Below are 15380 nucleotides of genomic sequence, written 5' to 3' on the forward strand. Positions count from 1 at the left end.
TCTGCAGATGGTGCCATAAGAGAGATGCAGCCGTCGCACACATAATCAGTGAGTACACAGACTAGCTCTGAGAGAATATACTCTACAGTGTCATAAAAGCCTTTGATCCACCTTTTCAGACCAGACCATAAAAATCTAATCTTCATCAGATTTGATAGCCTTACTGCATTAAAATATATTTTTTGTTGCCACTTTTCTTTGCAATGTCACCCTAAGCTATAGACAACAGTCTACAACTATAGAATAACTATAGCCTATAGTTATAGCCTAGTCTACAACCTTGCTTAAGAGTTTCACTGAACTGAATTTTACAGTAACTGTTAGTCTTATAGAGAGCATTCAGCAATTTCTCTTGTTGTCGCTCATTCTGAATGACCATAATTAGGTCACCACTAATTTGCTTAACTAGTTGGGAGTTGTCTGTGTTTCTACAGTTTGAGCTATCTGTGACAGCAAGTTACCAAATGATTAGAGTATAAATCTATTACTATCAATACTATTAATAATAGTAAATGGTAAATATTAGATTACCAACTTTTAAAATACATCTGTTCAACTCACTCAATGATTGTTGAATTTTGTCTTCTCATTGTTTTTGGCATGTAATGAAAAACATAATTTTGTTTATGATTACCAATGCTGATAAAAGTTTATACATACATAACTCAATTTGTTTCTCACAAAGTGTCAGTTTCTTTAGTCAAGGTTAAAGTTCAAGTTAGTTATCTTTGATTGGATCTCTTATAAGATGACATTCTTAATATGTGCTTTAAGCAACTCTTTCAAAAATGTGTCTGTAACTAGGGAACGGTTTTTACCTGTCAGTTGTATGACATTAAAACTAAATGTTTAAATAAACAATTATTTAGAATGTACAACATAATAATTATTTTGTGAAGAACCTCTGAGTTCATGTCTTGCTTCACTTCCAATTTCTGTACCATCAGCGCTTCTGATTGAAGGTCCTAGTACTCGATCTTCGTAACTTGATTCCTTAAGTGAGGCGCTATTTATAAAATACCTCAACCATGTTTGGAGCAGCCAGTTACTGGTAGAAGTAAATAACATCAGAAAAAAATGACTGACTTTGCCAACATTTCTAATAAGCGTAATAGCATCGCTGACTTAGAAGTTTTAGTATTTCAAGCGAATAGGGATACGAAAAAAGCTTTTTGGCAATCCAGCTTTAAGAGTTTCACGCTTTTTTTAATATAAGTTGCTATAAGCTGCTTTTTGGCTTTTATGTGGCTATTTTTATTTTAAAAAAGCTTTCACAATCTTGTTTTACAGTGAAAATAAAGTCTTTAAAGGTGGATATATAAAGAGGAAAGCTGTGCAAGCAGCTGAATAGCTATTCATGCATCGATTGAAGAAGTTTCAAAACTATTACTAAAAAGGTGGGAACAAACTAACTTATGCTTGGATATTCTTTGGCTAGTCTACAATAATACATAAGGTAGGATTTAACAACACCTATTTACATCTGTGTAACAAAGTAATATTTATTGCATTATTTTATTTGTACAATTTGGCTACTGTTTAAAGTATCTTCTACCTTTATATTACTATGTAATAAATGTGCTTATAAGAGTAATATTAGTGCAGTTCTATTCTTTATGGTGCACTTATTATACCTATGCATCGTAAATGAAACCATCTTTAGCAATCAAAAGCAAAAACAAATTTAACTGTAACCAAAGAAGCACAAAACATAAAATTTTAAAATTTGACATCAAAACTGTAATAATTAATAATAGTGAACATCCTTTTAAATAATATATATACTTATGTTGTGTTCTTCATGCAGTTAATCAAATGAGACTAAATTCTGTGAACATATCTTCCGGTTTCTGTATGCTATTTTCCTCTCTAAGTAACCTAACTACAGTTCCTCAGCACTTGTCATTACTTGTCATTAACAGTCACCCATCTGCACAACAAGAAGAATATCTCCACATCGGAGTTGTGACAATTGTTTTACGTCTGTCTATTGGGATGATACTGTGGAAAGAAGCTTTGCACCTATCTGTATTTAGTAGTATTGCTAAAAATTCATTTGTTTGTATTAATCAGCTAAATTTAAGTTGTTGGAGTTATTATTCTTTTGTTGCCAACAAATAGAAAGTAATAAAAAGAGTGACATATGAAGTTCTTATAATACTGGCCTGTGCTTGTTATGTAAGTAGAACTAATAATATGTACGCAGTAAATACAGAATATTTTACCTTTTAATCAAAACACGTAAGTAGATTTTTAATTAAATTAAAAATAATTAATTGTGTTCAAGAAGAATTGATGATTACATTGATAAAGCACAGTTTCTATCAATTTTAAAATGTGTTTTAGAACTTAGTCCAAAACATACATAGTTCAGATACACCTTTGCATGTAGAGCTGTCTTTTTGGAGTTGTTTTTCCATGTTCTATTAAGCACTCCAGTTTAAATTAAAATTGCAAATTCTCTGGTGCAGATGTACATACAAACTGTGAGCAGCCAAAATATGTAAAAATCAGATTTAGTTTCATGTAATGGTAATTATGGTTTACTGACAGTAAAAAGCTAATATTTAACTTTGTAATGCTTCAATCTACCCCCAATCTACATAGTTCGATCGTAAGCTACAAGCTTAAGTTTTTTAATTTCACTGTAATAGTCCCATCTTGAAATGAAAGTTCTGAAGAGAAATTTAAGCTAAAATTATATTTTCATGTTTCAAGTCTGTAGTTTTACATAAACTATTTACATAAATAATATATGTATTTTAGTGACACTGTACTTGGTCGGTATTTTTACCAAGCAGTGCCATGCTGTTACTAACTCTTATCTGATTTTGTTTGATTATTTTTATCTTTTTCCTTGCCCTACTCCCACCTAGTGGATGAAGTTCTCAGAAGTTTCGTGATCAAGTAATGCTTTTAACATTAATAAATTGGAGTTGTCATACCTTTTAGTTATGTCATACATACCCTTGTATCAACTAACTCGCTCCTATTTCATGTTTTTATAGGTAAAAGGTTCCTTCAACAGTTCTGTGGTAGAAAACTAAAAAGAAAGTTTAGTGATTCCAACTTATTAAATAACAGAACTTGGCTATGTCTGATTATTTTTATAAAATTTCGACCAAGTCGACAGTTGTCAAATCTAATCGCCCAATGGAAAGCTATAGAAAAGATACAGTGGCGCTTACACGCCGTGGTTCACCTCTAGAACTTGAACAACTTCAACTACTTCAGTTAGACGATCATCCCTACCAACAGACCTTCCATAGACCTTATCGTATAAAAGACATCGTTGGTTCGTTAAGGAGCTCGATTGTTGGGAAAACCTACCAGCCCATCCCTGACGAAATTCGTAAGATTGTTCTCAGGTTTGGAGTCTATATGTATGCTTTTCATCCCTTTGGTGTGATACTTTCTACGTGTATTAATATGCCAATAACAATAGAAAAGCTCTGCATCAATGAGACAATCTGTTACTCAAATCTAATTTCCACTTACATTGTTATATTTTCTATTTATAAATCTGTGCTAACACTTTAAAATGAATTTGCACAAAATGCAATTTAATAGAATCAATGTTTGCTAGAGAAGGAAATAAAAGCAAGTTTGAGCTGTTGGTAGCTATATATTTGAATACTTTTTAGCAAGGGTAAATAATTCTCAGTTGTGTACATTGTATAACTCTCTGACTGTATCTGGAAATTAAATGTAAATTCAAGTGTTGTTACAACTAGCCTTAGCTCTAAAAGTTTACTAGTAAATTGTTGAACACTACATACACTCAGCTTGTCTGTGCTGTTTGATCAAAGTGAACTTTTACAAATGATATTCACAGGCTTTGCGATGAGAATCGAATTACTGATGCCGTGTGGACACAGTCACCAAGCAACTGGAAAGAGATCTGCATTTATGGTTCTGGTGTTACCAAAATACGCAGGAGGCTAGTAAAAGAAGGAAGATCTCAGTTTCCAGATTTCACATTTGTGACTACAGACAGTGGGCCTCTACAAATGGAACACTTGTTCAAAAACACTCAAATTTTTCAGAGAAGGGCTGATCATCACTTAAATACTTGGACCGAGTCTAAAAATTGCACATGTCAGCTGATCGTTACGGCTATTGACAAATCCACTCCAACTTTACATAAGAGAAAGGCCTACCTGCTGACTGCAGGGCATCTACTTTTAGGTAGCAGCCAGTGCTATCGTCTAAAAGTTAACTTACGCGCGCATGCGGAGACCATGGCAACAGTACGACAAGAAGTTACTTCCCAGCTTTTCAATACGGATTACAAAGTCCGTGTTTTAGACAGTAACTACTTGGTCAACCTATACACTAGCCTAGAACAGCGTGTAATGATTGCATACCGGGTGTACTATGATAATAGGAGTTGCATCCCCGACCGTGCCCAAAGTAGACGAAGCCAACAAAACAATAACATCGCCCCACATGTTTTTGCTAATGACTTGGCTGTGTTTCCTATATGTGTCGATGAAATGCTAAAACTGAGTGCCGAGTTGAAAGGTGATATGAATTTTCATTTTGATGGCATACTTGATGTTAGGCCTAATGATGCTATTACTGACCTTTATGGATCCGAAGTGTTTCTTGGAGAAAGAAGATGTCGTATCAACCCACCCTATGAGATGGTTGATAACACGACAGGACAAACATACGCAAAATATCTGGACTTTAGCTACTCTACAGAAGGGTAAACAGGTTATCGTGTGGATAGTAATACACATGTTTTGAAATTCTAGCAAAATGCTTCTATAACTATTTTATTAATTGTTGCTGTCTATAAGCTAGATTTCTAATTTGCAACCTCATTTATGATAGCTTCGTTAAAACGAAACAGTATTAACAAATGATATAAATGTAAATACTATAAAATAATCCAAAGTGTTCTTATGTAACAAATCTTATTTTTTTGCACAGTGAGCGTCTAGAACCTGGAGAAAGTGGCTCAATCCTTCATTTCAAGCTTGAAGAGAAGAGGATTGCTGTCGCTATGGTTGTGGCAAGGACAGTTGGCTGTGACAACCGATACCAGGCAGTTTTACTAGGACCTGCTCTGCGAGAAATTGAATTAGACTACCCACATCATGTTGCGGACTTTCAACCCTTCGAGTTTCAGACCGACCCTTGACCTCCAAGATGTTTCGTATTGGCTTTAGACGCTACCAATCTGCATTATTTAGCCTTAATTCTTCAAGCTTATTTCATCACGATAGAGCTTGCTCTAGAAATTACACAAGTAAAGCTTGTGTGTTGAATACATTTATTTTGCATAACATTATTATGTTTCATGTTCTGTATTACCATTTTATTACTATTATTGAAATAAACTTTTCGATATGAAGTTGGAATGGTGCCAATGAATCTACATACATTACTTGAGAGCGCGAGGTACGATATAAAGAACATAGTATGAAATATGCTGCCTCAAAACCTAACACGCTGTAATGTAGAGATGTTGAAACAGTTGAACACAAAGTTATAAGAAAAATGGCATGAAGTTATATAGTGACACGCTGTTAAAATCCAGTATGGTCACACAATCCCTGTATGATCCTGAGACACTAGACACTAACGAGGGTGATAGTGTTAATTGGTTATACCGGCTGCAGCTTGCTGACATGCACGGTTTATTAGCACTTTTGTCTTTTTAATAGATTTTTTTCCTCACATAAATTTCCCCATTGCTATATTGGAGTTGTTTTCTTTAAAAGGGTATATTCTGTTAGCAATGAATTGAAGAATATGATATAACAGCTTGTAACCATCAGTCTAGTATTCAGATGCTCCTAATGCTGCAACAGACCGTATAGCTTTTGGTTGTGGAAAATATGCACAAATAATATTGAACGCTAGATTTTGCATTTTTAGAATACTCAGCAAAATGTTTGCAAAAATGCCCTGGTCTAGCTGCATATGTCATCTGAAAGAAAAATCAACAACTTAGCCATCAAAGAAAACACATCAGGCTCACAAGTTCTTCTAGTATAGATAGTTCATCAATGGGTGTGCTGCACTGGGTAACCAACTAAGAAATAACCACTATGTGGTATCTGGTACTATCGTTCAGACATCCAACATCACACACACACCACGCACACCACGCACACCACGCACACCACGCACACCACGCACACCACGCACACCACGCACACCACGTACGCACGCACCACACACACACACACACCAATTGAAAGAAAAGTTGAAAAATTAACTTCCGGCCGAGATGCACCAATTCCTTATTTCTTTCAGTACTAGTTCACCTTGTTTATATGTGGTTAATGAGGTAAACTTAGCCATTAGCTTTAGAAAACTTGAAACTACTGCTACTGCAAGGACACAAAAATGTAAAAATTAATTCTTGTGGTCTTTTTATTCATAAAAAAACTGCAAATTATCGGAGCTAGTTCACATGGCATTTGTTCCTGCGATTGCTGTGAGACTAGACTGGAAATAAAATGTCCAGCTAGAGACGTTGATCGCCTCCCTTACCCGCACATAGTTAATGGAGCTACAAGACTAAAACACAAAAGTGCGTATTATGGCCAGGTTCATGGACAAATGATGGTGACAGACATAAACAAATTATACTTTTTTGTTTTTAAAAAGATGGCTCAAGTATGTTTGAAACCATAGATTTTGATATAAAGTTTTGTTTGGATATGCTTTCGAATATTCAGCTGTTTTTTGAACATTACATGGCACCTCAGATGATCATTAGCTCAGCAAAAAAACGAAAACATCCCGATTAGAAACTTTGTGCTATGTGAATAGCCATTGGACTATTGAAGACAGTTGGAACATTAAACGCAGTAACTATTTATATTTTAGGTATAAATTGTATATATTAGTATATTTTCATCTAATGCATATGCAATGTGTACTGCATGGTTTCGTATACCATACATGTCTGACACATGTTTCAAATACAAAATGCTTGAAAGAAAACTATTTCCCAAGATACTTCTAATATATATATATATATATATATATATATATATATATATATATATATATATATATATTTATATATATATATATATGTATGCATGTATGTATGTGTATATAATTTTACTTGTGACAGCAAATGATCAGTAAAACAGCGATAAATCATGGCTAGATAACAGCTTCCCATACTGATGTTTCTCTCAGCAGCAACTTCATTCCATGACTTAACAATGGGGCCGGTCATGTTAGTGATTGCACAACACACAGTTACAATGTCATTACACATTGGAAGAAGATTTATGGGTATAGTTTGAGCAAGGATTCGAAATTGTTTCACCTTTCTTATCACTCGCTCTACATGTATGCGAACATTTGCAATCTTTTTTGTCGTTGCAACATTATCAGATGTCATCTGTGATTTTCCTCGTGCACCAGGTGGCATCACCAACTCCGCTCCACGCATCATCAGCAACTCCTTAATGGTTAAAACCCTCTATCAGCCATGACCTGATCTCCTGGCACAAGGTATTGTAAAAATGAGCTACTCGCTACCGCATGCCGGTCACTTGCTCTCCCGCCCCAAAGCTCTGAAATGTACATGATTGATCCTTGTGGAGCAATAGCATTCAGCAGTTTTATAGTATTGTGGTGCTTATAACTACTCCATGTGGCCAGCTGGCACCGCAAATCTGATGGAGTTTGTATAAACATTTCTGTGCAATCTACTATACAACGTAAATGTTTGAAATGACCGTATTCATTAGGTAGAGTCATGCCAATCTCTTGCCTACTGTAGAAAACTATTAGAGGCCTGAGAATTGCTGCAAATAGACCTACCATGCTGCCAAATGTGCGAGTAACTTCCTTTGGTGAGATATTTCAAACCTAAAAGTATAAAGAGGAGTAACTTCCTTTGGTGAGATTTTAAACCTAAAAGTATAAAGAGGCGGAGCTAGGTACATGTATATACTAAATATATATTGAAACAGGTTAGAATAGTTTTGGCAACTCCACTGTGGCCATTTAGCTATAATGAAACAGGTTATTGTTGACATTGACAAATCACACCCACCCTCTCTCTTCCCGTACACCAAAGGAAACTGCCAGAGATATATCTGCGCATTTGTTGCAAACAATGCTAAAAGTGTAACAAACTGTTTTCGTGCCTGCCAGCTAGGTCCTTATGTAGGAGGCCCAGTCGTAGTTTCATTAATGTGAGCAGAATGTCATCAGCAATACACAACTTTGTTTGGTGACAGCGCATGGTAGTAAAAGTAGTAAAGCCTTTATACTTTGCCCTCAACTATACAAATTATCTGTTATGCATAACCTTTGGCTAGGTCCAGCAGCATTAGGTATAAGAATTAACAAGGTTAAGTACATTTACCTATTCTAGTTCATGTAAAAGAGCTTTTCGCCATAACAACTTGTCAAACAATGATGACACACGCTGCCAAAAGGTTTGAAGTAGTTATTTTTTATTATAGTTGTTTCGTTTGATACTCTAAATAAAAAAGGTCAACCATATGCTATGTGTCGATATTCCATGCTAGTCATGACAATGCTACACCGATGGAATGTAAAAAATATACATATATTAACTCTAAAGGCTGAACAGCTTAATGACAAAAAGGCTTAACATGCTAGAATGGCACCTTTACAGGGCACTGTCACACTCTCATATGCACTAAATAATCTACAAAAGATAAGGTACATATTTCATAACTCAGGCACTATCTATTTATCGAAATTAAATTTAAAATTAAGCTAAAAAGTTGACAATTAATAATATTGAAATATAAAACTATATACCATATTATGTAAATGATTTCTAGACAATATTGAAATTTTCATTACAAGTAGAATATTAAAAAATAGTTGGAAATACTACATACACACCTTGCAATGTTTGATGAACTCTACAGATTTTTTTTTGTGTTGCAATAGCTTCGTCATGTTGTTTGTACATTTGTACACAGCACAAGATTCTTTTGGCATGTTTTTTGTTGTTGCACTAATGGTACATGGAGTGACAATGATCACAAACAAACTATAACTAGCATGTGCTAATAATTTTGGATGACTGGCAGATAACAAAATACTATAGAAGCTGCCAAACAGATTGCACTGTACAAAATTGAATCGATATTATAGCCAAGCTTCAATGAGAAAATAGTTTAGGTTTATTAGTGCACTTATGTAACAAATGTTTACCTCAACCACATATAAACAAGGTAAACTAGTACTGAAAGAAATAGTCAACTGGTGCATTTCGGCCAGAAGTTAATTTTTTAACTTTTCTTTCAATTGGTATGTGGTACATCAAGAGACAATAATCACATAACAGGCTGAATTAGCAAGTGCTAACAATGTTGGATGTCTGAACGATAGTACCAGATACCACATAGTGGTTATTTCTTAGTTGGTTACCCAGTGCAGTGCACCCATTGACGAACTATCTATACTAAAAGAACTTATGAGCCTGATGTGTTTTCTTTGATGGCTAAGTTGTTGATTTTTCTTTCAGTTGATATATGCAGCTAGACCAGGGCATTTTTGCAAATATTTTGCTGAATATTCTCACAATGCAAAATCTAGCGTTCAATATTATTTGTGCATATTTTCCACAACCAAAAGCTATACGGTCTGTTGCAGCATTAGGAGCATCTGAATACTAGACTGATGGTTACAAGCTGTTATATCATATTCTTCAATTCATTGCTAACAGAATATACCCTTTTAAAGAAGACAACTCCAATATAGCAATGGGGGAAATTTATGTGAGGAAAAAGGTCTATTATGATCGTTAACAAGCATCCGTGACAACTTATGCCTTAGTAGCAATCTTGTACCTGCCTTTACATCTGATCAATATCTTCATTACTTCTAAATTTTTAAAACTGCAGTAGTTGTGTGCACTTGACAATCAAGTGTTCAGGAGCAAATGAAAATTGTATTTCACATTCAGCATAGTTATAAATATAGTGAGGACTCAATTGTGGTGAGGACGCGAGTGTGATGAGGACTTGAGTGTGGCGAAGACTCGAGTGGGGCAAGGACGCGAGCGTGGCGAGGACTCGAGTGGGACAAGGACTCGAGCGTGGCGAGGACTCGAGTGTAGCGGGGACTCGAGCGTGGCGAGGACTCGAGCGTGGCGAGGACTCGAGCGTGGCGAGGACTCGAGTGGGACAAGGACTCGAGCATGGCGAGGACTCGAGTGTAGCGGGGACTCGAGCGTGGCGAGGACTCGAGCGTGGCGAGGACTCGAGCGTGACGAGGACTCGAGCGTGGGGAGGACTTAGGTGGGACGAGCACTCGAATGTGGCAAGAATATGCTTATGGGTATATGCAGCATTGTAGAATCTAAAGGGTTACTTACAGTTATATGCAATAGTGTAGAATTTAGAGTTACTTACAAATATATACAGCATATGTGTACAAAGTGCAAGGATATGAAGGGTTTTTGACATTTTCCTCTGAAACTTTCAACAAAACTTTTCAACAATTGAAATCAGAGTACAAATCCTTAGCAAATATTTTACTGCTTCATCTATTTTTTTTTAAACTTTCAAAGGATTTTTGCTACGATATTTAAAAGTATAAAGGCTTTCTTATAATGCTGCAAGCTTTGGATAGTACATATGCCAACTGTATAATCTCACAGAGTAAAAATGGGTCATAATAAAACTAGAAATTCCACTGTCATACAGCCCACAACCAAAGAGATGGCCAGAGATACTGGCAAAAAAATAAAGGGTACTAATGGTTGAGAAATGCAATATTAGCAATCAAATGGCTCTGCAGTGCAATAGGATAACTGCAATGGTAGCTGTAATGTACTGGGTATGGGTGTTATTATATACAACAATAAGCAATAATGAATGGAAAAGATGTTTATATTTCCCCCCTGCAATAGGAGAAATGCAATATTGGCCAATATTAGAAGTAAAATGCACTGATATTCTTAGAATAATCAATTTTATTAATATAGTAATAATAGAAAAACAATACACAATTTTGATTACATTTCAAAACGTAATAGGTAGCAATATCGAGAATTGGTATTTATATAGGTTTTTAGAAAATTTATTTAAAAAGTGTTTGGTCATGACAAACAACAACAATGAAAGGAAAATATTACACGTTTATATCTCTCCCTTGCAATAGGAGAAATGCAATGTTGGCCAATATTATAAGTAAAATGCACTGATATTATTAAAATAACCAATATTGTTAATATAGTAATACAGCAATAATAGAAAACCTATGAGCGTTCATGCGTCTCGAAGATTTCTGCAAACTGCAGCAAAATAAAAGCTGTTATTAACGTGTTATAAAGCTGTAGGCCTAATTTACTGTAATGTATGTAATTCAACAACAATAAAGAAGTATGTTTATTGTAACTCTGAAATGCAAAATTAGAAGTAAAATGGCAAGCTACTGTGTACTATACACAGTTTGAAAGTTGGTTGCGTTGAATGTAGAATGGTTTTGATAAGCGATCTTTAACAGAAAGCGAATAAGAGTATTCACGCGTATAAAACTGTAGCAAAATAAAAAATGTTCTCGTCATGAAGGGGCGTTGTAGTTCGGCCCTAGCTTGTACATAAGTTGTAAAGAATTTCGGTTAACGTTTCAAATAATGAAACTAGAGTTGCCCCGATTTCAATATCGGAATCGGTATCGGTGCCGATATGGGTGTTAAGTATCTGAATCGGTATCGGCCGATATTTTCTTAAAAAATCGGAAACTTTAGATACTTTTTGCAGATCAACTATTTAGCAGAAAACCGTATTTTGGCCTGATGCTCTAATCAAAAATCATCAGCTGCAAGTTCCTTACTTTCACCTAATGAATTCCAAGCCTGTCACATGTAGTATTATTGCGTTTGGCTAAAGGTAGAATTGTAGAGTTGCGGTTTTATTCGTAGTTTATTGCGTTAACTTGCGCCCAGAATGATCACCGATGTCAAGGTCAAAAACTACGTAACATTACATAAGCAAGGAAAGACAACACTTAGAGTATAGCCAGCCTAGTTCCACTACATCTCCCCTTCTGGGATTAGAAACAAGCACCAAATGCAACTTAAAGTGTGTACAGCAAAAGATAGGGTATACAACAAATAACTATAGCCAGGAATACTGGCTTCTGACAAAGTTCTTGCTCCGTATGACCCAAAACTGGAGACAGTACTTGCCACAGATGCGTGTAACAGCGGAGTAGGAGCGGCCTTGTTTCAGATTCAAGCTGATGGTACACGACGACCAGTCAGCTTTGCTTCAAGATCCTTAACGGAGGTTGAAGGAAGATATGCAGTCATCGAGAAAGAGGCGCTGGCAGTAGCCTGGGGCTGTGAACGATTCAACCAGTACTTACACGGGCTAATGTTCACCGTAGAGGTAGACCACAAGCCTCTAGTCACGCTGCTCAATTCAAGGAATCTTGCGGATATGCCGGCCCGTGTTCTTCGATTTCGTCTTCGTCTGATGAAGTATTCTCCCACAGTTACCTATATCCCAGGGTCGAAACACCATGTAGCAGACTATCTATCAAGGACTAATTGAGCGCCGACTACTGTTAGCGAAGTGCAGTTCATTGATGAAGTGGAATACTTCAATAAGGTGTTCATACCAAAGCACTCATCTGTGAATCGCATACGGGATGCTCAAAACGATGACCCAATCCTGCGGAAGGTAATAGAATTCTGTCAACGTGGCTGGCCAGCCTACAAAAGTGAACATCCATCACTTACACCTTATTTTGATCATCAGGGCTATCTGACTGTAGATAAGGAAGTGTTGCTCTATGATGGGAGACTTGTAATACCTGGCGGTCTTCAGCTAGAGATGCTCAATCTCGTACACGAGGGCCATCAGGGCATAGCGAGATGTAGAGCGAGAGCAAGGAAAGACAACAATAAACGTCATCGTGCTAAAGACCTTCCAGAGATGAAACCAGGTCAACAGGTATACAATCTATTTCATGTCTATAGCCTGATAAACGTCAACACAGCCGAGGAATCTTTTGGCTTTAGACAGGACGTAATCAACAAGTGCAGTATTTCCCAATTACAGCGATATGATTTATTGCAGCCAATCACGAACAAGAGACCCATGATGGAAACAAGAATGCGTGCGTGCGGTGTAACATTTCTATGTATTAGCATTACGAAAGTAATTTGAGCAGTCAATGCATAAAGTTATTTACGTATCTCTCTTGATCCTGATGATATGATGTATCGTTTGCATCGCATAAAATAACCTGAGTGGCTTATCGGTATTTAGCCTGTCCTCCATCATCTGTTGCAAGTGAATCCTTCTTCAGTACGACTGGCTACATCGCTAGTGATGGAAGATAAGGACGTCTCACTGAGATAATTGAATCACTAACGGTAATTTAGATAAACGTTTATTTGCTCTAAACTTGTACCGGTGCACCAGTTCGTTCAGCAGTAGAAGACAGACTTCATTATCACAGAGAAAGATGTACCGCTAACAGTAATTACCATTATTAATAGCAGATTACAAGAAACATGGACTGTTTTGTTACTAGATACACGGTATGTCAGTATGTGAATTTAATAGACATGTATATCTTTTTCCATAAATACAAACAAATAAATGCATCAATATTTATATTTTCTTTGCATTAAATTTATATTTGCATAATAAAATTAATGATTATCTATGCAACACAAAAGATCTGAATCGGTATCTGAATCGGATTATTTTTCTATAAGAATCGGTATATCGGATCGGTATCTGAATCGGCTGGTGAAGTTAGAATCGGGGCATCTCTAAATGAAACCTTCGGTGATTGGACAAAAAACACAGGCTGATAAACTGTGTACCACAATTTCGTACCTGTAAATCGGTCTACGCCTCAAACGGTCTACGTTTATTACAGAAACCTTCGAATAAATTCGATTACAAGTGAAAAATGCCATAGACTGATGAAATGAGCACGGTTTTCTCGTGAAATGCGCACTGCTAAATAGTTCTACAATCGGTCGCACGGCTTTATTGGCGTTTCAATTTTCGGTCTTAACTTTTATTAAACCGAGCTTTTCAAGCTTTTTGTGGCAATTTTCGTTCAAATTAATCTGTCTATTTGTGTATAATCCGAACAGATGGGTAAGTTTTAAGATATTATCGTTGGTTTACAAAGACTTGGTAACATATTTAAATAGGTTTAAATGTGTTTTGTATCGTTAGTATACTTTAATGACTTTAAATTCCGATGCTTAAATTTTTTGATGAAATTTCTTGACGAGGGTTCGTCTCATTGTTGATGAATAATTTTCGTAAGTTGTGTGCGCATGCATTTATCATAAAACTCCCACACTTCCGCTCCGCTCGTGTGGTCGTGGGATGATTACAACTTACATTAGCTAAAAAGTGTCAAGTTTTAAGAGAATAACAGAGAATATAAATAGAATGATGTATTTGTTTTAAACAAGATCTATTCTTAGCAAGCAGTTTTTCTCCATGTTGTCACGTGTATAATTTTTATTTCATTAAAATTATACAAATTTTAAATGTTAATAAAGAATGTTAGAGCCTACATTATGATGAAAACTTCTCATCAGCTCAACAAAAGGTTGCATGATTGTAAGTTGTCTGCTCATGGTGATCATAAGACCTTCTTAATGCTCATAAAGTGTACCATATCAATGCTTTTGTAAGTTGATGATGAAATAATACATAAAATGTAATAAAAACACGTATTGAGTGCTAAGAAAATAAATAAAAGAATCAAGTGCTCTGGGGTTGTTGGTAGGAGGCAGTTATCATGGCAAGTAAATTTGAGATTTGTAAATCAGCCAGTTCTAACAAACTTCTATAGAGCGTACAGTCGTGGCTTTTTCAAATAAATTAGAGCCTACTATAGTTTGTAAGGGATGATTTTTTAAAGAGCTGGCTATCAGTTAGTGCATGTGGCTTAAAAAACTGTATTCTTTCATACAATTCCATTTTCTAAATTGAAAAGCCCTATAGCCACTGCAGTCTCACTTTGATAGAATACTTGTTGTAACTGCTAAAGCGTTGAGGGAGCTCTGTCAATTCCCAGTTGATGCATTCATTGAGGAGCAAAGCTGTTGTCTTATTCCACCGTATGAGACAGTCGATGAGGAAGCAGAGACAGTGTATGCTGATTTTCTAGGTTTCAGCTTAACCGCCAATACAAGGTAAGGAAGAGCAATATTCAGATGTTCTACTGTTAATACTGCATACATAAAGTTGTATAATAAAATTTATCTTCCTTCAAAAATCAAACAGTTGAGTGTCTCTGATTATCAACAATTTAGAAACTTGAAATGAACTCACTACTAGTACACATATTCACTTAACTTTTGCAAAGTTTGTAAACTGAATTTTTTATAATCTGTTATGCAGAGAGCCTTTCGTTGAAGG

General features: G+C 35.8%; 1 protein-coding gene and 1 pseudogene across 2 annotated transcripts; one reads left to right on the forward strand and one right to left on the reverse strand.

The window, feature by feature from the left end:
• The first annotated feature begins 1365 nt into the window (after positions 1 to 1365).
• LOC137404481 (uncharacterized) lies at positions 1366 to 5196 on the forward strand. Of its 2 annotated transcripts, none has more exons than XM_068090703.1 (4): positions 1366 to 1397; positions 3009 to 3368; positions 3836 to 4711; positions 4939 to 5196. In XM_068090703.1, exons 2-4 carry the CDS (start codon positions 3094 to 3096, stop codon positions 5147 to 5149), a joined length of 1362 nt encoding a protein of 453 aa, XP_067946804.1. In that variant the 5' UTR covers positions 1366 to 1397; positions 3009 to 3093; the 3' UTR covers positions 5150 to 5196. The 2 variants fall into 2 exon arrangements, with proteins under 2 accessions (XP_067946804.1, XP_067946803.1); XM_068090702.1 differs by having other exon boundaries at positions 1374 to 1456.
• Positions 5197 to 5924: 728 nt separating this feature from the next.
• On the reverse strand, positions 5925 to 8230 carry LOC137405164 (uncharacterized; annotated as a pseudogene).
• Positions 8231 to 15380: the final 7150 nt, after the last annotated feature.

This window comes from Watersipora subatra, chromosome 9, assembly GCF_963576615.1.
Source record: "Watersipora subatra chromosome 9, tzWatSuba1.1, whole genome shotgun sequence".
Taxonomy (NCBI): domain Eukaryota; kingdom Metazoa; phylum Bryozoa; class Gymnolaemata; order Cheilostomatida; family Watersiporidae; genus Watersipora; species Watersipora subatra.

Bases quoted from the DNA above. Each gene is read 5' to 3' on its own strand.
- LOC137404481 (XM_068090703.1), top strand. From the start codon at position 3,094: ATGTCTGATTATTTTTATAAAATTTCGACCAAGTCGACAGTTGTCAAA. The intron at 3,369-3,835 runs GTTTGGAGTCTA...TGATATTCACAG, and splicing joins ATTCGTAAGATTGTTCTCAG to GCTTTGCGATGAGAATCGAA. The intron at 4,712-4,938 runs GTAAACAGGTTA...TTTTTTGCACAG, and splicing joins TTTAGCTACTCTACAGAAGG to TGAGCGTCTAGAACCTGGAG.